The following is a 24,615-nucleotide window of genomic DNA, read 5'->3' on the forward strand; positions in this document are numbered from 1 at the left end:
GCCTAATACCCTTTTAATGCCTTTTAAAGTAGCAAATTACATAAATCAAGTATAATGGTATACCATTTCTTTTTTGTTTTTTTCACCAAGCACGTAGTTTCCTTTCTCCTGCAAGAAGCATGTTAAACAGGTGATCTCAGTGTTTCCCAACCTTGTGCCTCCAGCTGTTTTTGAACTACAACTCCCATCATCCCTGACTAGCAAGACCAGTGGCAAGGGATGATGGGAATTGTAGTCCAAAAACAGCTGGAGGCACAAGGTTGGGAAACACTTTGTGCTGCTTTGGGAAAGTAGCCTTATCTCCTTAACTAGGATGCAGTTGCCAGGAAATGATAAAGAAAAAGTTGTTTGATGTAATGCTAAGGCATCCAATCATATGTGTAGATGAACTTGGTGGGGCTTATTTCTGAGTAGACATGTGTAGGATTGCATTGTAAGGTCTCCCATTCCAAGGATTTGTGCCTCATAAAGCATATTTCTGTTAACTTTCCAGAAGGCCTTAAAACATTTTACAGATAAAACTGAGGTAAGCATAGCTAACACTGTAGTTGTGGTTAATTTACAGAAGAGAGATGAGCTCATCCCCAAGGATATTCCTATATACTTTATTTGGACCAGGAAACAGCATCAATCTATAGTTATACATCCCCTATCAGCACCAAGAGCAAACTCCATGCAGTGGCTGGTCATCTTGCATTTTATGTTGATGTCTTTGCGTGATTAGTGGAATGACTTTTCATGGTGGTCATTTTTTATTTGTTGATTTGCTTACCACTGACCTGTGGACAAGGATTACCTTCTACCAGGCAAGTCTTTGTGTTTGTTTAAACACAAAGTTTGAACATACTCTTAGATGTGCAGGCTAAAAATACTGAGCCACTACAAGTGGAAAGCATGATAAAGTGTGGGAACTCCTGATCTTGATCAAAGGCAGTTTGTGTAGTTTAAACAAACACACCTGTACAATAATTCTGTTGCTGTTTTCTTGTGTCATCAGATATATTGAATCAATGAATTTTATTGGGTTTAAATGTATGACCCTGCTCAAAGAAACCCGTGAACTGAGTAATACACACACACGGTTCAATCCTAAGGCAATACACCTACAAATATGCTGACTGTTCTTGTGAGATATATTTCTGAATAAACATGGCTAGAATTGGACTACATGAAAGTGTAGAACTGCTACTTAGAACAGTGGCATACAACATAATGCCTATATTCCAAAGGGCTTGCATTAGCCCAATAGTGAATTCTTGAACTCCAAAGCCCAGTACCACATCAGACCATTTCCTATGAAGATGCCTTATTTGAAGTTATTTATTATTATTTATTAAATTTCTATATCACCCTTCATCGGAAGATCACATGGTGGTTTACAATACAAAACCACAAAAATGCATAACATAAAACCAAACACAAGCCATACTCCCTGCCCGTTTTAAATGTTATAGATTGTTTAATTAGCCAAAGGCCTAGGAGAAGAGGAATGTTTTTGCCTGGTGCCTAAAGAGATGTAACAACTAAACCAGATGAGCCTCCCTGGGGAGAGTATCCCACAAGCGGGGGCTACTGCAGAAAAGGCCCATTATTGTGTTGTTGCCTCTGGACCTCTCACACAAGAAGGGCCTCAGATGACGAACGTAGGCTTCAGGTTGGTTCATATGGGGAAGAGGTGATTCTTGAAGGCTTTAGAGTTCAAAACAAGCACTTTTGAATTGGGTCTCGAAACTAATTGGCATCCAGCATGGTTGGGCCTGGATTGGCATATGCACAAACTGTCTTCCCTTGGTGAGCAACCTGGCTGCTGAATTCGGCACCGCCTGAAGTTTCCAAACTGTCTTCAGAGACAGTTCCCTGTATAATGTGTTGCAGTAATCTAACCTAGAGGATCCCAAAGCATAGACAACAGAATTTAGGCTATCCATGTCCCGATAGGAGTGCATCTAGGCCACCACCAGTACAGTCCCACCAGAATGGTGCTGATTTCCTGAGGTACTGAGCAAGGGTCTTTCCCAGTCCTGCTGTATGCTATCCTTTGAGCTGACAAGAGACTGATGGCTTCTCCCAAATATGTAGGACCCCACTACCACCCTAGTGGCATGGCAGAACATAATGGGAGACTGCTGTTCAAGAAGCACATGTCCAGTTCCCTCTGGGATGTGTTGGGGCCTGGGCAATAATGAAAAAGAGAGACGTGGCTGAAATAATTAAAATCACAAAACAAGTGGGTTGATGATATATTTGACCAGCTTATGTTCAAATTGCTGGAAGTAAGCTTTTGAATTGCACAAACCTCTCCTTCCTTAGTAGATGTTGAAATAAAAAAATAAAACAAACGATCCTATATTTTGATGTCAGCTGAGCTGTGCTTTGAAATAAAGTACATTTTAAAACACGTAGTTGAAATACTTGGGCCAGATTTAAATAAGCAGTTCAGCCAACAGGACCCAGTGCAACAAGTTGCGCTAGTGCAACAGAGCTTTTCTCCTCTCCTCTCCCTGCATATGTTCCCCAACATAATAGCACGCAGGGGAAGAAGCAGGGAGGTTGTTTCATCTGGCAAGCAGAAATGCTTGCACTGATGGAATGATCATAATAGCACAGTGCTGAATTCCTTCCATGGTTGTTTTTGCTTTGAACCCTTAAGCCTAGGCCCGAGTCAAAATTCTAAGAAGCTCCCTTTTAGCATTTTAAACAAACTTGGTATAACCAGCTAAGGTGTTGCCTCACTTGCTCTCTGTTTCACCACTAATCATCAATGGGCTGCCTCTTGGGCAAGTTGTAGGATACCTAGAGAGGCTGAACTTTATTGAACATAGCAAACCGTACTCCAAGGTGTTAACAGTAGCCTATACTCAAACATTGTGGCTAAGACAAAAGGAACAGACTATCTGGAGTGATCAACCTCAAGCTGCAACATGCCCTCTAATCAGAACGCCACCTTGGTACACCATTTCTGTAGCTTGTAGGATTTCTGTCAGTGATTTATGATCCATGTGATATTATTTTTGTTCCTTAATCATTACTTTTGTGCACAAATATGCTGCTCACATCCTCCCAAACATTCCTACCCCCCTTAAAATTGAGAAGATATTTTATTAAACTATGTCACTGACTCGTATGTTCCGGTACTGGCGAGATAAAGTTTTTCTAGTGTGTTTGCTGTTGTAGAACTTGGTTAATGTATGTTTCATTGCATGAAGTAAACCTGTGACTTGTGTGTTTGCATTTTTCAAAAAATATTTCAATAAACATTTTCATCATACAGCCTCAGCCTTCCCTCTTTCCTTTGCTGCTGTGAAGAAAGAAGAAAATGAAGTGCAGAGGTAAAGGGGGTGTTGGTCTGAGTTCTTTTCTAAGCGAAAAGTGGCACAGGTTCAGTTCCTGCTATCTTCAGTTAAGGTAAATGTAAAGGTAAAGGACCCCTGGATGGTTACGTCCAGTCAAAGGCGAAGAATCCTAGCTAAAGGAAATTCCTTCCTGGAACCTTGGGGAGCCACTGCCTGTCAAAGAACAACAGATGTGTCAAGTTGGTATATGGCCGCTTCATATGCTCATAAAGTTCTGTCTCACTTCTGTAAGACAGTTAAGCACTTATTGTTACAGAGGCCCTTTGTGCATTTTTTAAAAAATGGCCAGAGCTCTACTTCACACAGTTAATTTCTGCCTAACCTCATCTACTCAAGGTCCCCTTAATTGCTCCCGAGTGTTCTTTCCAGCACTGAGGGGTCCAGATGGCTCCATAGTATTCTGGGGAGCTTTAGGCTATGAAGGAAGTGGGATGAAGGCTACAGTGCAAGTGTCACTCTGAAGGTGCCCAAGTACTGATTAGTGCACATGCCATAAGTGTGGGCCCCAGACCGGTGGCTGGATGCAGCGGTGAGATGGATGACAGGGGAAATAAGGTGACCTTGAATCCTGGCAAGACAGAGGTTATGTGCGTGAATGGTTCCTGTGCCTGAGAAATTGATTAATTGCTTGCCCTGGGTGGGGTTGCACTCTTGCTGAAGGAGTAGGTATGCAGTGCCCTGAGAACTAGCTCTGTCACTGGAGGACCAGGTAGCCTCAGTGGCTAGAAGTGGCTTTTACCTGCTGCAACAAATGCACTCCGTGTGCGCTTAACCAGGAAACTGCAGTTAGTGTAGAATACCGCAGCACAGTTGCTGACAGGAGCAAGACCCTATCAACATACAGCACCGCTGTTCAGAGGTCTGCGCTTGTTGCCAATTTGTTACTGGGCCAGGTTCATGGTGTTACTATTAGTATATAAAGCCTTTGACAGCTTGGGACCTGTTGCCTTACCTCATATATGCCCACTTGACATTTTGATCTGTGGAACTGGCACTGTTACAGGTACCAACTAATATTTGTTCTGCATTCATAAGAAATCAGTCTTTTTGTGTGGTGCACCTTCACTTGGAGCTATGTACATCAGGCAGGTGCCTTCACTATATTCTTTTCAACACCTACTTAAAAAAAATATTTAGGCATGACTATCTAGACACATAGATGTTGACATGTCTACTGCTAATTTTAATCTTTAGTATTCTTAATTGTTTTTATGTGGTTTTTATTGATTATTTTAATTCTTGTAAGCTGCCTAAGAGGTTTTATTACAATCAAGCAGTATATAAATTTTGTCAAATAAATTCCAAAAACGCTGACATGATGGCATTCAATTCTTTTTATCTGTACTGTTTTGAAAGTGTGCACAGCCTTACACCACCAGTTCTTTCAAAGAGATTAAAAGGGAAACCTCTGAAAGATAAACGGAGCTGTGAAAATTCTTTATCAACTATACTGTACTAGTTCAAAATTCAGCATCTTCTTCTTCTTATTTTTAATATAGAGGCGCAATTCATAGAATGGAGTATGTCAGCAATGCCTAATGACCTTTCAGAAGCCAGATAGAGGGACTGAGCAGAATTTCTAGGGTGTGAGTGGTAATGGGGAAGGAAGTGAAAGGCTTCAGTGCCCTGCCTAAGTTTCTGATCCTGCTTCTGCTAGTCACAAGTAAAAGCCATGATGCAAGATGAGAAAATGCAAACAATTGTGGTTAATTTTCATAATCCTCCAGTTAGGGAAGGTTTCTTAAGACCATGATATACACCCCCCTGACAATAAGGAAGCAACTGATGATATGATAAAACTAAGGGGATTTATCAAATGAGCTACCGGTACTTACTACGCTTCTGTCTCTTCAGTGCTTCTCCAAGGTTACTGCTTTATTGCTGCCTGGAAGGGCATTCATAGTGCAAAAAACAAATCAAAACATCAGTACTGAAAACCCCCAGGATATTTGTTGTAGGAACAATTGCAGGATTTCAGTAGAAAGCTACAGGACATGCACCATGTAGAAAATAAAGTTTCACCCTGACACTCGTGCTGCACCGCAAACCATATTTAAAGCAGATGGTATATAACTGCCTCCATACCATCTTGAGCAAAAATAATGAATGCATAATTAAAAGGATGCCTGGAGTGGGGGGGCAGAGATCCCTTGCCTTAAAAATAAATATACAAGCGATACTTACGTACTTGCTGCTAAGAGGGCTCTCGGATTCTAACAATATGCTCCCCTTGCAAATAATTGTGTTAGCCTATATTTGTAGGCTTAGATTTGAAACATGTTGTGTGAGCTAAATAAACAGCAAATACTTAAATCTTGCCTGCATTCAGATCTTTTGGCTCATTTAGAATATGAAGTCAAATTTCTTTCAGTGGTGGGCATTTTATATACCAATGGAAGTTACCCTCATTGCACACAGCCTCATTGTGGAGGTTTTCTTGGTTTTTTTGTTTTGCACAGGCAGCTGAACAAACTTGCATCACGAGGCAGCCTGGAGCTATACCAAGCTGATTATCCGAAAACATGGATAAATGTTCTCTTCTGATTGTGTGCTCTGCTTTAAGTAGTTTTTTCCTCCAAGGGACAAATAGCCCTGAAGCACGAAACTGCAATAATGAGGACATTACTGGGGACAAACACATAAGGGTGAGATGTTGCAGTGCTGACATGACCAGTGTTCATAGAACTGTAGAGTTGCAAGGGATCCCGAGGTTCATTCTAGTCCAACCCCCTGCATCTGTTGTTCAGATGCATTGGCTAGAAAACCAAAGGCCATTTCTCCTCACTTCCTTTGGTGTTTGCCTCCATTATCCATGTTTCTAGTTGGATAACACAAATGATAGGCAAAAAAGAAGAATAATTTTGCACAGGCTTTCACAGGAAGGGATGGTGCTAGCATTAGGCAGAAGGTGGCAGAAGCCCTCAAGCAATCCCTCTAGCATACCCTCCCATTCCCCTCATTTGGAAATCAAAACTCTGTGTGCCACAGACTTGCCATCTAAACTAAACTAAACCTGCTAAACTAGTCTGCTTCCTTGAAGTGCACTGGAAAACATTATCCTGTCACCATCATTTAAGTAAGATTCAGCTGCCAGTCCAGTCAACTTCTGTACATGGGAGAGGGGCTGCTATCTTGCCCTTTGCCTCAGGCAGCACCATGGCTTACACAGATTTCTGCTTCTGACCACCAAAGCCTGTGAAAGGCTGAGGGAATCTCCAGGAAAGGAGGAAAGGGCCCACATGAAGAGTGGTTGACAATATCTGAATACATAAAGCAGGCATAGGCAAACCCGGCCCTCCAGATGTTTTTGGGACTACAACTCCCATCATCCCTGACCACTGGTCCTGTTAGCTAGGGATGATGGGAGCTGTAGTCCCAAAACATCTGGAGGGCAGAGTTAGCCTATGCCTCATATAAAGCTTTGAATGTTGTAAAACAATATTTCAACATTCACGTTAAGCCACAAAATGTTCTCTAATAGAAGTACACTGTGTCGCCCACCAAACATGCCATATCTCCAAAGTGACTTTTGGTCTTTTCGTCTTGCTTTCAAGTACAGCTAATAGATGCCACGTCTTGGAGAACATCAGCAGGAGAAATATGATGGCTTTCCCTCCTTCCTTCTCTTCCACCCCACACTCTTTTCATTGCACAACAGAAATGGATATTGGCTCAAAGTGAGTAGCTTTTAAGGAGCTGTCTACAAAGGCACATTAGTCCATCTAGCTCACTATTGTCACCATACTAAATAGCAGCTCTCCAGGGTTTCAGGCAAGGAACATTTCCAGCGCTACCTTGAGATGCTGGAGACTTGACCTGGAACATTTTACTACAGTAGCTCCAGCACACAGTAAGGCAAAACGCTTAGGAAACCGAAGAGCGGTTGGTTTGTTTTTAGCAAGAGCTTATAGAATGAAAATGCTGAGAAACCTCCGGCTGGGTGTGGTTTCCTTGTTTGCAGCTTATTTGAAGCAGGGGGTTACACCCTTGTTCACATTTTGAGAAGGCTACCCTAATACAAAACAGGAGTTTTGAATTCAAGTCCGGTTCCCTGCATCTTCGACTTCAGGTATTAGGCCTGAGAAAGCTAAGCTTTGCCTAAAATGTTGCAAATGTGCAGTCATGCATATTTAAATTAAATGAGTTTTATTAAGCAGGTTGACATATATTCACATTTTATGCTTTTAATACTATTTTTTAAAAATGTTTGTTGGTTTAACAGTCTGAGTATTGTTATAAATACTCAAGCTCCCTTATTTCTTGTTCAGAAACAACTTTAGAACCTTTATTAGAAGAAACCCAGTGAGTAGATTTTAAATGGCTTAATTGTTCCTAATGGTCTGTCATTACCTAATGGTGTGTCATTAACAGATACATTTGATTCAGGTGGCCTGTAGCCATCTGTCTCAAAAGATAAGCATTTCTGAGAAGAGAATTGCACAATACATTTGAGAAATTTCTGAAGTATTTGGATTGGTTTCATCACAGGCATCCAAGACCTGCTGGGCTGATGCTGCTGAGAAAAAAACAGTCTCCATCAACACATATGACAACTACAGTAATATACATGAGACAATAAGGAGCATGTCTTACTTAAAAACTGTCTCACCTACTTGATCTAATTTTTTTTTTTTTTAAATCCTACTAACACACTGGTTGGTCAGTAACTGCAATGGCTCACCTGTTTTCTGCTACTCAACAGTAACATTGAAACCTTATGCATACTTACTCAGAAGTAAACCTCACTGAATTCAATGGGGCTTACTCTATGGGAATTGTAATTAGAGTTGCAACCTAGAAAACAGAATCTGGTTATTTAGTTGATAAAAAAAGAAATCCTAACTGCAGTGCATTGTTTAACAGGAACTGGTAGACTATATATTTATTTGGACAGCAATTTGATACACTAATCTTCCCCAACCTGGTGCCCTCCAGATATTTTGGACTATAACTCCCATCAACCCCAGCCAACGCTGGTTGGGGCTGCTGGCGTCCCCCCAAAAAAGATCCCATTGAACTTAATATATCTGCAGAGGAATTCACTGTCAGTCAATTTATAAGCTGCTCTTCAGAAACAAGACCATCACAGTGCAAACTACATGTTTGCTCAGAATAAATCCTATTGAGTTCAATAGGACTTTCAAATAAATGGGTGACATACAAACTATTTCCTTTCTCAATCGCTTCCCACGAGGCACTATAATGACATATAAAAAAATGAATTGCATATAAAAACAATTTTAAAAACCCTATAAATATTGAAAACAGTTTAAAACAACACCACATACATAAAATCAGTTCAAATCCAGAACAGCAAGTGGGATACAGATTTTAGAAGGCTTGGCGAAAGAAGAATGTTTTTAGCAGGCACCAAAAAGCTCAGAGAGAAGGTGCCTGTCTGATATGCAAAGCGTTCCAAAAGCTGAACATAAGATGTCTTTATTGACACATCTCATTTCAGTGGGCAGAATTACTCTTCATTTGTTTTGTGTGTTCTGATGTCACTGCCTATGCGTGGAGAGATTTCCCAGGTGTGGTGGGAAACAAAATTTGAGAGGGAAAGGCAAGGCTTCTTCTCATTTTGCAGTTAGGATGGTCTGTGCTCTGGCCCCAAGATGCTGCTAGGCTTTGGGGCCAAAGCCCAGGATCTCCACCTACCCACCCATGGCCACCCATAGGGCAGGAGCAGCAGCAAACAGTTTCCAGGTCTGACGCTGATTTCTGCAGGATGTGAAAGTGCAGGTGCTCAGAGTATTCCTCTCTTTTTAAAAACCAGGGCTGACAACTATTTGCTCCCCCTGTATCAGAAATACAGCAGCAGCTGCAATACATGGAGAAATGTCAGTGGTGCGGGCTTCAGAACTGGAACCATACCTATGCCCTCAAAAGCGCCCCCCTCCACCCGCGTCGAGGGTCAAATATTTCCGAACTGCACCAGCTTTCTAGCCTGCCCCTTAAACCACCAAGTGTTTCTCCCCACCCCCACCCCCTTGCAAATAAACCACCGTCGGCCTTGTCGCACCTGAAACTGATCAAACAGGGACCAGGAAACTGGCTGAGACCAAAAAGCTCCGCCCTGGAATATGCGAGGCTATAATAAAGAGCGCCTCTGAGCAGCTGCAGAGTGCCCGCGCCCAACCCAAGCCCGCCGCGTGTCGACCTACCCAGACTTGGGACCGAGGAGCAGCTTATGGCACCCTGAGTCGCCCGTAGTGTCTGGGTGGGCGCCTTGGGGCCTCAAAGCGCCGCTCCCTCTGCCATGCTCTCTGGTGCTTCCAGTTTCCTGAGTCTGGATGGCTTGGGGACGCCCCGCCGGCGATGGAGCTGGGCCCCCGGAGGCCTCTGGCAGCGGGGGGAGGCCGCCCTAGTCCCGCAGCCCCGCGGAGGGGCGAATTTCTCCCGGCGGGAAGGCAAGCTCCACTTCTACGCCCTCTGGTCTCTGCGCGAGCCGCCCCGGCAGCTCAGTAGGTGAGGCCTGCGCGCGGCGGCTCGCCTTTGCCGCCATCCAGGAGGGTGAAAGCGGGCAAAGGTTTAGGGAAATTTATGCGCGAAAAAGCCTGCGCCTCAGGTCCACGGGTCACTTTTATGATACGGTGTTTTCGCACGTGAAACCCAACAGCAACCATGAAAGCAGCGAAGAGTCTTGTGCCACACCGGGAGCCTAACCACTAGCAACGTTTTGGATGCGTTAGGGTTGCCAACTTCTCAGCTAGCCAGTGTAGGTGTGTGCCTTTAACAGCAGCTTGATGGGCAGACATTTGCAGGCGGTGTTGCTTATCTACATGCTGCAAAAAGCCGATTTCTGCATGACCAGCAGACAAGCACTTAAAATAGGCATGGATGTTTGCAACCTTTCACCGTTAACCATATGAAAATAAGTGTGTGCGTACCTGCAATATCCCAATTCTCCCACCCAAAGCAAGGCTTCAGCAGAACTCTTCATTGCTGATCAACAGTTCTTCCTTTATGCGTTTTGCTGTATCTTCTCTTGCACTAGTTTATGAATCCATTGTGCACTAGAAAACTGATTCGCTTTAAAATTAATATCCTTCTTTTTAGCTCCTTAGGGGTCTAGGTCTTTTAACTTCCACTTATTCAACAGAACGTCTAATCTCACAATGCATCTGGCTGCCTTTGTTACAGAACATACATTAGAACTAATTCAACAGTTTAGTATCTGAATGGGTAGTTATGGGAAGCAAGATGGAAGGGAAGTTAGAGGAATCCACAAAACCATCAAGATATAAAATGGGGGCATCTATTGGAGAATATAGACTGCTCCTGGTAAATGGGGACTGCTGGAGCCCATGCACATAATGCAAAGAAAGCCGCTTTAAAAGCAATGTTCATAATTGACATAATGAAGGTTTCTATTCAGGTTACACACGGTGTGAGCCTCACATTTGTAAATGCCCTCAGTTGGGTCCCTTCCGTCCGAGAAATATAGTTCCAAAATTTCAAAACAGGTTGTCAATCCCTCTTGCTTCTTTTAGGGAATAAGTGAGAAGGGATCCCTTTGCTGAATACGTGCTATTACACCTTTAAAGCACATTTCCCCCTTAAAGAATTCTGGGTGGGCACTGTAATTTACCTCTCAGAGTTAACTACAGTGCCCCTAATTATTTGAGGGGAAAATGTGCTTCAAATGCCCTTTAAAGGTATTGTGCACATGGGCATAGCCAGGAATTATTTTAGGGGGGCAGGTTTTATGTTGGGGCAGAACAGAGTTATCTGCAACACAATTGGTGAGTTAAGTATTTTTATTTATTTACTGTACTTGATTTAGGAGGGCAGCTGTCCCCTCTGCCCCCTCCTGGCTACACCCATGATTGTGCATACACAGCATCAGTCTTTTCCCCTCTTGCTTCCCATCACTATGAATCCTTACTTCTCAATTTCCTTCCATACTATCACTTTTGAGACTAATATATTTTCTCTTTCTAAGCAAATGCCGTCAGAAATGTTACCAGACTCACTTACCACTTCCGCTGCCCAAACACCTGGTGGTCTTTGGTTTGGGTGACTGGAGCCGCTATTCTCAGAAGACAAGCATCATTGTGGAAATATTAGTGAATCCAAATGTTAAGCCACAAAAGATTGGCAAGCTGGGGCCTGAAGCAAGGTAAATTCTAGATAATTAGTGAATTTTGGTGCCAGTATTGATACTTGTTAGCATGCCAAGTGCTTTCCAAACACACTGTGAGGAAGATCTTTTAAAAACTGTAAGAGGGAATAAATTCCTTATTTTAAAAACAGGGAATGTGTCCAGGGCCAGCAAAGTCTGGATCTGAACTCAAGACTTCAGGGATCAACATGCTATTAGTTACAGTAGCTGTCATGAGGATGTTGTGCTATTGCAACCTACCAAATCCATTTGTTCTGCTATGGACAGTCTTTAAAGCTTAAGAATGTATTGAAATAAAAGTAAAATTATCTCAGGGCAAGAAAATAGTGATCTGTGTGTTTTACTCAAGCAGGTGTTTGGTATGGGAAGGTGACTGGCGAGTGGATGTTTTGATGGCTTCGTTAAAGCAGGAAGAGAATGGTAACCCTGTTAAGCTTCTCTTGACTGTTGAGGAACAGGTAGGAAAGTTTTCTATCTTGTCATTTTTGTATTCCCTGCCTACTGAGACCCATGTGGATTCATTTTTAACGTAAACCATATATACAGATAGATATGAAAATGGAAGTCTTAAAAGTATCCATTCCTGTAATGCCACTTGTTAATGAATATTGATATGCTGTGTAACTATTATTCTGCTTTGTGGTGGCCATGTGCCCTGAAAGTTTAAATACTTTGCCTAAAATATAAATAAAACATCAAATATTGGCCCTAAGTATCTGAAGGAGTGACTCCTTCGTAGACATGTTCAGCTGTTGAGATCTGCAGGAGAGGCACCTCTGGTAGTTCTGCTACCCTATCAAGTTTGTAGCATGAGAGGACATTCTCTGTGGTGGCCCCCAGGCTGTGGAATGCCCTCCCCTTCTGGCCTCATCATTATATACACATCAACGCTGGGTCAAAATGCACCTTTTGCATAGGTTTGGGGGGCTGCAGGATGAGTTCATGAGTTCAGAATACCCTTCCTACTGTAGAACACTACAGTGTTCCTATTTCCTGACTGCTGTTGATTAGGTTTAATTTATTGCCTAGTAGTATTTGTGTGTTACATAGTTTGCTTGTTGTATTGAGCTGTATGTAACTATCTCTGGAACTTCGCATTATCACATTCATTATGGCCCTTTGAGCCACTACCACAGAACAACATGATGAAGGGCAGCCTATAAATGGATATAAACAAACAAATCTCACGGATTGAGTAGCTACATGTGAGATTCCCCATCTCTTTGATTTGGGCCTGAAAACTGGTTGGAAGCAACTGACTACAAAGCATGGATGAAATATGTTCGTATCTTTCAGTTTCCAGCATATTTTAAAGGCAGCCCATGTACAGAACATTCCAGTTATCCAATTAGTACAATAATACAAGCTAGGTCGGCCTCCTCATCCACAATTAAATTATGAATAAGGGAGATTTTATTATGGACTAACCTGGCATTTAATAGCAACGCTGACAGGCTCAGGGGTATACTGGTTGCTGCTATGGCAACCATGATCCGCCTGACCGAGGGAGAGGCCCAAAGAGGGAACAGATAGGTGCCCACTCAGTCTACCCTGTTACACGGCCCGTCACATCCTTCAAACCATACCTCCCTCTCTTTAAAAGCCTCCAATGTAGGGGACTACTCATCTGTGCATTGCCTTTTGACTCAAGTTGCAAGTGTTGTTCTGATGTGTGTGTCTCTCCTCCTTAGCTGCTCAACAGCACCCCCACCCGCCCATTTCAGGCCACAGAGCCTAATCAGTCACCTGTCCTTCCAGAAGATACAGGTCAGCGATTGGATGAGCCACCTGAGGTAGGTTTATAGATAGAAGCCTCCTTTTGGTAGCTTTATCTCCATTCTCCTAACTGCTTGTTGTTAACCTCTAGGACCACAACCAGTCTACAAGTTACACAGACAGGTAATGGAATTCTGGAAGCGTTATTCCTACTGAGGGAATGGGGAAGAGGAAGAGAGTACAGTGGAACCTCAGGTTATGTACCATCCTTCTTACGAACACTTCGGGTAACGAGCTCCGCTAACCCGGAAGTAGATGCTCCTGGTTGTGAACTTTGCCCCCGGATGCAAGCGGAAGTCACGCATCGGTGGCGCGGTGGCAGCAGGAGGCCCCATTAGTGAAAGTGCCCCTCATGTTAAAAACGGTTTCGGGTTAAGAACAGACCTCCAGAACAAATTAAGTTCGTAACCGGAGGTACCACTGTAATTCTATTCCCCACATCAGAGAGAGGGCTACATGAAACCTTTCTGCCTATTCTCTATATGCAGGGATGTTTGTGTTTTGCTTTGTGTGGGAAAGTGTGCAAAAATATATCTGCATCTACAATTTGAAGTGGTTCCTTACAGATTTCTGCTACCATATTCTGTGTGATCTGTAGGACTGCTTCAGGTCATAGACTTAGAGCAATTGCTCAGAGATTGTGTATGTGATCAAAACTCCATAGTGGAAACTTCATTTGGCATTTCAGACCCAACAAATTTGCAGCTAACGCCAAACTTGAAGGGATAGCTAATGCTGCAGAAGACAGAATCTGGATTCAAGTTAACCTTAATAGATTGGAGAACAGGGCCCAAACTAAGAAAATGAATTTCAGTAGGGACAAATATCAAGTTCTACACTTACGCAGGAATAATTAGCTGCACAAATATAATGAGGGACACCTGGCTTGCCAGTAGTACATGTGAAAAGGATCTAGGTAGACCACAAGCTGAACATGAGTCAACAGTGTGATACAGCAGCAAAAAAACCACTAATACTATTCTGGGCTGCTTCAACAAATGTAGAGTGTCTGGATCAAGGGAAGTAATAGTACCGCTCTATTCTGCCTTTGTCAGACCACACCTGGAATACTGTGTCTAGTTCTGGGTGTAACAATTTAAGAAGGCTATAGACAAGCTGGAATGTATGCAGAGGAGGGCAACCATGATGATCAAGAGTCTGGAAACCAAGCCTTATGAGGAAGATTGAGCGAGTTGGGTTCTATGATTCTATAAGTGCTTGGGCCTTTGATGAAACCCTGCTGGACCATACCTTCTGCTCCCAACAGTGGTTTACCAGATGCTTTGGGAAAACTCTCAAACTGTACAGAACAGGAGCAAAGCTTATGGGGCAAGAATAGCCAATATGGGACCCTTCAGATGTTGGGCAGCACAACTTCCAGTTCCAGCAAGTATGGCCAATGGTCAGGGCTGATAGGAATTGTAGTCTACAACATCTGGAAGACACCACGTTGGCTACCCCTTGTCTAGGGCAGCCCAGGGAAAACTAGAGTTGTCTGTAGTGCATGTCTTCAGTGAGCCCTTTTCATTAGGCCCATTTGTTTTGTTCGAATGCTTTCTGATCCCGATCTAATTCTGTTCTTTGTGGAGCAGTCTAAGAATGGGAGTTCAGTGATGCCTGTTAAAGAGCCTGTGCTTGAAAGGAAGGAGTTCTCTCCACCCATGGAAACGCTGCTTATGCTTCCTGCTCCAGAAACAACTGCTGCATCGGTGGACTGTGAGGAGGCCAGAAATAAAACATGTACATCTAATTCAGCTCGCCTAAAGACCAGGAGGGTTCTCTTTGAACTTCTGGCATCCAACAGACAGCAGGAATCTGAAGGTTAGTAAATCTATAGCAAGAGTGATGTCTAGTTTCTGAGACCAAATTGCCTTGTAATTGTATAGTATTCTGGGACAGGGAGGAGTATTTGTGCTCCCATGAATGCACAATTCCAGTCCCCCATCCCTTATCCTACTAGCTTGGCCTCCTTTTCAGAAACTTTCCAGTGATGTTGTAAAATACAAGACTTCAGCACATGCTAGAACCTGCATACATCTAGTCAACACACATTCAGAATGCTCTAATTTATATGAATTTGTCCTGATACATAGGAGTTGGGGAAGATACCTAACAAAAAGTTATATACTTGATGATACCAATGATGTTTGCATTTGGGCTTGCAGCTTATGGAGACAGCCTCCAATTTGTTCTTTAACTTCCTGGCCAGTCATCATTTTCATGCAGTCAAAAAACTGGCATTGGTGGTGTTCCTTCCTGTGCCAAATAATGGCTTTAGCAGGTGACTGCTGATCAGAGCCACAACATGATAGGAAAGAGCTAATCCCACTACATGCTGCAGACCTGATTCTGATAGTGTCTCCCTCACTGCTGGTATTTATAGTTTGAGGGTCGGGTGGGAATAATGCATTACCAATGTTAATGTGTGGTTTGGCCGTCGGTGCACAAAAAATGCATGTTAAATTACTGAGTGTGCATTCTAAAACATTTCGCCTGATACAGGATCATAACTTCTTTGCTTATGATGAAATAGCATCTTTTCTTTTTTTCCAATATAAATGCATGACCCACTGAAAATCAGTTTGAAGAGAGCATTGCATGAGAATAGTAATCTCTCGGAACATTTTCTCTCTCTGCAGACTTGGAAGTTAAAGAGCTGCAAGGTAAAATACCTGTTCCTTGAACAATTTGTTGGAATTCATTCAGTGCTTCCAGAACAGCAGCTCCTAGTAATACCCAGTTACTGCTCTTCCACTGTGAGCTACATGTGGCATTGCAACTGACTTCCTGTGTTTTGAGGGTATAGTGAGAGGAATTCCATGTTGTGCTAAGGTGATCATTTTGTCAGGGCAAGCATTTCAGCTTGTTGTAAGGAACAATCCCCCCTCTCCTCTCCCTGTGTGCTGTTCTGGAAGTTCTCCTGACCCACCTCCCCTCGAGCCAATTTTGGGGGGCATGTAGGGGGAGGGGGGGAGAAGCCTCATTCTGGAAGCACAAACCCTTGTGCAAGGCTTACATTGACAGAAATCATGAGTTGAATCTCACCCATCAATTCTTGTATGTGGACATCTCACTATGTTCAGTCTACCCAGAGTCCTAGGGTGGGAAAGACAGAATACACCTGAGCCACCTTTTAAAAAGCAGTTATTCTAGAGTTTATTGTTTTAAAGAGCAATTTGGTAATTACTTCCAAGAATTCCTTTAAAAAGTTGAAGAAAAGTAGCCCAAAGAGCATGGGTGTTAATTAAAAGATAGAATAGAAAAATGGTGAAATGGTGCTTGACCGTAAAAGGTAATGGTGCTGGCATGGCTATAGCTTCATTTACCTGCAATGTCGCTGATGTACCTAAACTGCAGCTCTAGGAAAAGCGGAAGATTAGTTTTAAGACCATCTACATATGTGGAGTTTGCACAGGATTTTCTGTGGTTTGAGGAACAAGAGAAAGCACTGGAGGGTATTGATTTGATGATGTCCTTTAGAAGCCCTGTAAAAAGTGAGTGAACGAACAGTGGCAGTTCCACATTAAGGGTAGCATGGAAACAGCCAGAATCAGTCATGTTGTAGGTTTCAGGAGGAAGTTCTCCCAAATGACCCTCCCACAATGAAATGAGATGGATTCTGTGGTATGTTTCTTCTGTCTCCACTCCTGCATCTCTCTGTAGTGTGTCCAAGCCCTCGGTGGTGTCATGCCATGTGCCTGAGTGACCCTGAAACTGCTGTTCTGATTGGTGGCGAAGGAACTAATCAACAATTTTGCCAAGATGCCCTGTGGAAACTGGAAATTGGTGAGATGCTTCTTTGCTTGCAGTGATGTACATGTTGACACTGTCTGCAACCGATCAGAGGGAAACTGAATTGCAGTAGGTTTTTCCTATATGGGTATAGTAGTTCTTAAAGGAGTGTCTGCCATGCCTGGTGATCTGAACTTGAAAGTGGCTGGATTTAACTTTCTTTGCACACTACTTGTGTTCTGGTTAGCAGGGAAGCCAGCTCTCAGCTTTTAGCATGTTGGCGACTACTTTCTGCAACTTTCCCCCCACCCTCTTGCACATCTTGAGTCTTCACTTCTGTTGCTGATTTCGCAGACAATGACTTCTGGTTCCCCATGGATCTCCCGGCACCAGGTTCCATGCCACAGTGTTCAAGGGGCCACAGTGCCACATATGACCCAGAGACCAAGCGCATTTATATCTTCGGGGGTATGAGAGAGGCAAAGCGCTACAGCAACATCCATGTTCTAGACACAGCGTCTTGGAAGTGGCTTCATGTGTCTGTGAGTCGCAAGAGGAACAAAGCTTTGAGCAACAAAGAGACATCTATTCCTTTATTTGTTTTTAAATTGCGTCCCGGTTTTCACCAATGTGATTTACAACAATGTAATATGTGGAATTTAAAACATACACTCCCCAAACCTCAAGAACAGCAGTCAGCAAACTTTTTCAGCGGGGTCTGGTCCACTGTCCCTCAGACTTCATGGGGGGCTGGACTATATTTTTTTGGGGGGGGAATAATAAACGAATTCCTATGCCCCACAAATAACCCTGAGATGAATTTTAAATAAAAGGACACATTCTACTCATGTAAAAACACGCTGATTCCTCGACCGTCTGCCGGCCGGATTTAGAAGGCAATTGGGCCGGATCTGGCCCCCGGGCCTTGGTTTGCCTACCCATGCTCAAGAATTTAGAATCTTAAAAAAAGAGCAGACCATCTGAGAAGGTGTCTTTATCCCTGAGTCTTCCCCACTTCTGTAGGGACCTCCCCTCCATGTAAGAGACTGGTGGATCACAGCTCCGATGGGGAGTGATTGAGGCAGCTGCTGTCAGGTCTATTAGTAAGGCATTGGAAAGGGGAGGAATCGTGTTCATTGATGCTGCCAACAACAGAGCTGTCTGTGGTGCTGATGCTAAGTCAGTCTAAAATGCCAAGCTTGTACAGTGACCGGTGATCTCTTCCTTAGGCTAAGGGTAAAGTGCCAACCCTGGCTTACCATAGTGCAACCATCTACCGAAAGGAGCTATTTGTCTTCGGAGGAGCTTTCCCTAAAATGTCATCCCTGGAGATGGGAGCTTGCAGCAACACACTCTTTGTTTTCAACCCCGAATATGAGATCTGGTATCAACCCATTGTTGAGGGGGAGAAGCCTTTGCCTAGGCTTGGGTAAGTCTTCTTTGCTTCAATGAGGAGAATCAGCTTAGTGCTGATTTCTTGATTTTTCTCATTGAAGCGTGATATTGGACAACTCCTTCATTGCTCTCATTTTTATTTTATATCCTTGGCGGTTGGAAATAGCGTAATTAGTGCTTTCTTTGAAAACACTTGTACATTTTCCTGCGGGTATTTACTTTGTTTGATAGTGCTATGATGCCAAGGGAGTCTGTGTAAACTCCGCCCCTCAAACTGAGGGCCCCTCAGAAACCTCCCATCTTGTTCACATGCTAAGTCCATTCAGACATCCTCTCTGCCTGGAATTCCTTGGGAGTGTTTTATTCTCAACTAGAGCCAGGGCTTTTTCAGCTGTGGCCCCGATCTGGTGGAACACTCTGTCACAAGAGACTAGGGCCCTGCGGGACTTGACATCTTTCCGCAGGGCCTGCAAGACAGAGTTGTTCCACCTGGCCTTTGGCCAGGGCGCAGCCTGACTCCCTCCTTCGGCAATCTTCGCGGAGCTCTGGCCCAATGGTTGCCATTGGTTTGATTTGAATTAATTTTATAATGTATGATTTTAGAGTGTTGTGTTGTACTGTTGTACTGTTTTATTGTTGTTAGCCGCCCTGAGCCCGGCTTTGGCTGGGGAGGGCGGGATATAAAAAAATTATTATTATTATTATTCTCTCACACCCTTGTTCCCAGAATGAAGCTTACAATGCCATTTTTAAAACTCTGCAGTAGAAGGCAAGACTATGGCTTGGATGCAAGGTGTCTTGTGTGGGCTGCATAACTTTACTGCATGCTGAGGGGGCATGCAGTTTCAGGATCAGCTTGCAGGGGGTCTGTCACAGATGGGAGAGAAGTGTGAGAGCCTCATTTCACAAGTGGAGTGAGTGCCCCTTGCAGGTTTCAGGACCAGGCTCATATACTAATATTGATAACAGCTGTGTAAATCTTGATGAAGTTTTCCTTACCTCCAGCATGGGAGTTTATATCTTTTGGCTAAAGACTTTTCAGTTCTCTTAATCAGAGAATTCACAAAAACCTGCTGGTCAAGAGAAGGAATTAATAGAAGCTTCTTCTCATTTTGCAGAGATCAGCTTAGGAGTTGGATCTATAGGTCTCCGGACCAAATTACACATTCCCTAATACGCTGCTTAAATAAAACTTTTAACTTTAGCAAATGGGGGAAATTCTATCACTTCTGATGAGTTAATGAGTTTTTTCTTAATCTAGATAAAAACTTGGGGAATCTACTCCGGCAGTGCTGTAAAACCTGTTTTTACTTGATGCATTTCTCTAAAAAAACCTTTTGTGTTCCATGGTTCACATTACATTACATTATGTTTATGTATGTCTTTTTTTGAGGGGGTTATATCCTGCCCTCCACTCTAGGGCTGTGTTCACATTACTGCCATAGATTTCAGTGGTTTCCCACAGGGATGCTTTCACACCTTTGCCAAAGACAAGAGGCATAAGGATTCCAATCATGTGAAGCTGGTTTGAGAAACAATACATCAAACAGTAGTATCTTATAACAAAGTACAAGATACATAATGCATTTTGGATAACATCATGTGAACACAGATTATAAACCAGCACCGGAAATTCAGTGAATGGACAGTAAACTGGAGTGTGAACACAGCCTAAGGTTGCAGGCCAGCTTATGTCAATAGAGATTTTTTTTAAAAATTACAGCATAAACATTATTACATCTAAAACCAACTCACACATTTTATTCTTCTGCTGCTACCGAAAGGCTTAATGCAGCTGATGTCTCATATTAAAACTTTAGTTTTGAAAGTGGCTCTTGGATATTGGAACACCATAATTTGTTTCTTGGATATTGGAACACCATAATTTGGAGCTGGCCAAACTTTCGGCCTCTTTCCACCCAAATGCCTTGCTATCTTTGGGAATGATGGAGCTACTCATATACAGCCCCTGTGGATGCCCCAGAATGGCCACTGAGATTGACTGAAGTTAGGAAAAATCATTCAAAAATGTAAGACATAAGTGAATTTCTAGCTATAGAAGTTGCAGGGACTGTTTCATTTTCCTACGTTTTCCTTGTTCACTGTCTTTCCTTGCTTTCTCAAAGCCATTCAGCTACTCTGCTGAGGAACAAACTGATCATATTTGGGGGCCAGAAGACTTCCTTCTACCTGAACGACACACACATCCTAGATCTGGGTAAGAACTTTGCCATTCCCTCTCTCAGTTTGGATAGAGTTGAAGTCCACCGCCTGGTGAGGTTAAAGGAATCCCTTGAGGCGGGAGATGTCAGAAGTTGGTATATATTGCACACTGCTGTGAGGAAAGACTCATGCTAGCAAACAGCGACTTTGCCTTAAACCCTTTTGGAGAATGGATCAAAAATGACCCCTCACTGGCCATTGTAAGATTACTGGTGCTGCAACCAGATTTATGGCCAGATGCAGTTACAGACATCTCTGCATTATATTATTATTATTATTATCATTAATAATAATAATAGTAATAATAAATTTATTATTTGTACCCCGCCCATCTGGCTGGGCTTCCCCAGCCACTCTGGGCAGCTTCCAAAAAAATATTAAAATCCTCTAATACATCAAACATTAAAAGCTTCCCTAAATAGGGCTGCCTTCAGATGTCTTCTAAAAGTCTGATAGTTGTTGTTCTCTTTGACATCTGGTGGGAGGGCGTTCCACAGGGAGGGTGCCACTACCGAGAAGGCCCTCTGCCTGGTTCCCTGTAACTTATTAAATAAGCTGCTGCAATTCCCAACCAGAGAGGAAGCTGTGTGAAGTCTATTTCAGCAAAAACAACAAAACCCTGTAGCACCTTGAAGTGTAACAAAGTTATTGTGGGCGTGTGACTGGAGAGGAAGTGAATAAAATGCATTTCTTTACAAATTGATACCATTGTTTACATTCCTCCTTAGTCTGATGAAGCCAACTCTAGCCCACAAAAGCTTCTGCTGTAGTAATGTTCAGTGTTTTTAAGGTCCCACAAATTTTATTTCCCCCCAAGACGTTTGTTGAATCTGAAATCTTCCACTTTTCCCCATGTGCCTTCAGGTTTCATGGAGTACATTTCAGTTCCTTTTCTCTCTGGACAACCTTCAGCTCGCAGGTAAGAGCTGGTTATGGGGCTCTCTTGCATGAACAATGCTAGTGATTGTAATGGAAAGGGGTCTGAGGTGCATGTTTGAAGGGCTGCTGTCAGTCATGAGTTGGCATCCCTGGAGCCTGGGCTAGAAAAAGGCAGAGCTTTAAACTTGCGTGTGCTGTTCTTCTCAGAAGCCTGTTAGTTGACAAGAGGAAATCAATCATTGATAATTTTACTGCAGAAACTTGGAGCCTGTATCCCTTCCCACTCCTGGTGCTGCTGCACTCCAGCTCCCATCAGCCCCCAGCTAGCTTGGTTAATGATCAGGGATGATGGGAGCTGGAACCCAACAATATCGGGAAGAAGAAGAAGAGTTTGGATTTGATATCCCGCCTTTCACCCCCTTTAAGGAGTCTCAAAGCGGCTAACATTCTCCTTTCCCTTCCTCCCCCACAACAAACACTCTGTGAGGTGAGTGGGGCTGAGAGACTTCAAAGAAGTGTGACCGGCCCAAGGTCACCCAGCAGCTGCCTGTGGAGGAGCGGAGATGCGAACCCGGTTCCCCAGATTACGAGACTACCGCTCTTAACCACTACACCACACTGGCTCTCACATCCCTGATTTAATGGGTGAAACCTTCAAGCTGTTGATACACCTGCCTATATCTAAGCTCCTAGGCAGGTGATCTATGGTAGCAACCACCTTTTTCTCTTCACAGTATTTGATGTGAGAAACTCATCACTGCATCACATGATGACCCAGAGGCAAAGCTTACACTTGCCTCCAGCTTCAAGCAGCTGGTAGCTCTTTAAGGAGTGGATTGGCAGGGAGGACTCTTCAAGTGTTGTAGCTGCTCCAAGCAGCTGTTAACCCAACCTGAAAGTAGGAGTGTGGGGAGGTTAAAAGGCAGTCCTCACATTACCTCATAAGAGTGAACAGTTCTTTTTTGGGTGAGATCACTTTTTAAAAAGCTCTAAACATTTTTGCACGGATGATATTTCCTCTGAAAAATGCGGAACAAATCAGAATTTGTACAGAGATGGACCAAGTTTGAGTAGAGCAGAGTTGCAAGTTTGAGTAAAACAGAGTTGGGGATAGAGATGAGCCTTCTGCTTTCAAAAAAAAATATCCCATGTAAGTTACACCAGACACACCCTAGCCTTTTCCTCCTCACCTTCCACTATCGTTACCTGCTGCATCAAGATGGCCTGGTCCTGGCCGTGATGTTGCCTTATGATCATGCAAGTGGATGATGTGATGTTATGGACTCCTGATAAGTCCATAGAAGTTGGTGGTGGCTACACAATACATTTGAAGAAAATGGGAGAGCCAGACTGGGGCATTGGGGGGCATATTAGCTGGGTGGGCGAGACGATGACCCTACATGGCCAGGCAGGAAGTGAGCAACTGGGTACAAGCTCTCACTTTCGCTTTATTCTGATCCTTAAGAATCCATCTTCTGCTTCCAGTTTCCATGCGGCCATTCCAGTGTCTGATCAGAAAGTGCTGATAAGCGGAGGCTGTGGTGTCAGAGGAGCCTTTCGGGATGCATTCACATTCCATCTTGGTAAGTCCTTGCGGCGCTTTTGCTACCAGTACTCACTCAAGATGTGGAGGTTTGCTACCACCCGTTAACCCTTTCCCATTGCAGATACCTTGACTTGGAGTGCAGTCAAGCATAGTGACCTTTGCTCTGTGCCCCGGGCAGGCCACACACTGCTCAACTTGACTTATGCCCCCCAGACGGATGCAGATAAGGAGAACCAGGGCAAGCACAATGTGTGCACGGTTCTGGTCTTCGGGGGGTCAGACCGTGCTGGCAAGTTCTACAATAGTACAAGCAAGCTGCAGCTGGACCTCGAGGTGACGAGGTCTTCTCTGGACCCTGCTTGAGTCATTGGGAGTCCTGTGTCTGGACCAAGAAGGCAAGATCAGAAAGACTGAATATTGGAAGAGTACAAGTGGATGGGTACAAGACTGCCAGTGCGAACAGAGGTTGTGAAAACAACATCACCCCTCTCTGAATACTTTGCTGATCTTCCTGCTGGTTTCATCTCATGTAGGAGAAACAAAGTGGGTTTTCAGGAGATCAGGCAGAGGGTTTTTACTTTAGTATTTGCATTTTTGCACTCTGTCACTTCAGTGTAATCTCCCCCATCCCTCACTGTTGCTGCTCTCAAACCCCATATTCTATGACATGCCCTAATCAGTCAGTCTTGGATGTAATAGTGCCTCAGCTAGTGGAGAGGAAAGTACCCTGAAAATGAATGAACAAATACTGTGGGATGTTTATAAACTATAGGGCATATAGGCTGGGCTTCAGATATTTGACAGCTGGATCTAGATTATACCAATGCATTTCTATACCTTTCCTTCTTGCTCCTGTTTCTTCCCATTCTATTATGTTCCTGTTTTTAATCCTCTGTCCCCTGTCAGTTTGACCAAGCCCCACCTCCTCAGCAAAAAAGTTATAATCCAAACCCAAATTGTGTAATAAAGCATGCAGAAGAGTTGTGATAAAAAGAATCTGTCTTTGTTCTATTTATGCTATGAAACTTTGCTGGAGGCATGGAGAGAAGCAATCGCATTCCCAGAACCTCCTAAATTACACACATTTAATTTATACACACGTAATCCGTCTCTTTCTTGCTGTAGAATTACTTTTTTTTAAAAGTACAAAGTATACACACTCCTAATTAATGCTTCAAAGAAGTGTGTTCTGACCTCTCATAGGAAAAACTTCAGCCTCTGTGAGATTCAGAAGATGCCTAGATCCTTCCAGTGTATTGCACCAACTCCCATTTTCACCATACCTACTTTGCTCTGTTGAGATGCTGTGGCCGTGGGCTTAATTTGGCTGGCAGGCACTACTTTAGCCCCCAATCTGGCAGCCCTGATCCCATAGATCTCTCCGCAATTATGCATCTTAGCAGCTGTCTCCTATGCAGAAGGCTTTTCCATTTCCTTCTACAACATAAATAAATGGGATTTATGATTTAGGCCTTTGGACAGAAAAAAAAGCTTGCTTGCTTGCTGCCTGGGGTGCTACTAAGCTGCTGTTTTGTCTAAATTTTTGTGCAGTCCAGCCAGCAGAATGGTACCTTTGCCACCTAGAG

General features: G+C 43.4%; 1 protein-coding gene and 1 long non-coding RNA gene across 7 annotated transcripts; both read left to right on the forward strand.

The window, feature by feature from the left end:
• Nucleotides 1-6,711: 6,711 nt before the first annotated feature.
• Nucleotides 6,712-7,982, forward strand: LOC309373330. The gene is made up of 2 exons (XR_014169976.1): nt 6,712-7,030; nt 7,842-7,982. It is a non-coding gene; the product is annotated as an uncharacterized lncRNA (long non-coding RNA).
• A 925-nt stretch (nt 7,983-8,907) lies between these two features.
• Nucleotides 8,908-24,546, forward strand: LOC309370217 (RING finger protein B-like). Of its 6 annotated transcripts, none has more exons than XR_014168477.1 (13): nt 8,908-9,821; nt 11,299-11,475; nt 11,828-11,936; nt 13,170-13,271; nt 14,847-15,075; nt 15,894-15,917; nt 16,918-17,040; nt 17,341-17,528; nt 18,216-18,415; nt 20,508-20,599; nt 21,469-21,523; nt 22,949-23,066; nt 23,208-23,340. XR_014168477.1 is itself a non-coding variant. In XM_081911746.1 (13 exons), the coding sequence occupies exons 1-13, from the start codon at nt 9,613-9,615 to the stop codon at nt 23,390-23,392; spliced, it is 1,791 nt and encodes a 596-aa protein (XP_081767872.1). In that variant the 5' UTR covers nt 8,910-9,612; the 3' UTR covers nt 23,393-24,546. The 6 variants fall into 6 exon arrangements, 4 of the variants coding, with proteins under 4 accessions (XP_081767872.1, XP_081767870.1, XP_081767871.1 ...); XR_014168478.1 differs by having other exon boundaries at nt 8,909-9,821; nt 23,151-23,285; XM_081911746.1 differs by having other exon boundaries at nt 8,910-9,821; nt 22,969-23,066; nt 23,208-24,546.
• Nucleotides 24,547-24,615: the final 69 nt, after the last annotated feature.

The sequence above is a fragment of the Podarcis melisellensis genome (genome assembly GCF_964234715.1).
Source record: "Podarcis melisellensis genome assembly, chromosome: 1".
Taxonomy (NCBI): domain Eukaryota; kingdom Metazoa; phylum Chordata; class Lepidosauria; order Squamata; family Lacertidae; genus Podarcis; species Podarcis melisellensis.

What these genes read in the sequence shown, in the direction of transcription:
- LOC309370217 (XM_081911744.1), top strand. Translation starts at nt 9,613, where the DNA reads ATGCTCTCTGGTGCTTCCAGTTTCCTGAGTCTGGATGGCTTGGGGACG. An exon ending in AAGCTGGGGCCTGAAGCAAG is followed by an intron (nt 11,476 to 11,827) that starts GTAAATTCTAGA and finishes GTTTTACTCAAG; the next exon opens with CAGGTGTTTGGTATGGGAAG. An exon ending in CACACACATCCTAGATCTGG is followed by an intron (nt 20,600 to 21,468) that starts GTAAGAACTTTG and finishes ATGTGCCTTCAG; the next exon opens with GTTTCATGGAGTACATTTCA.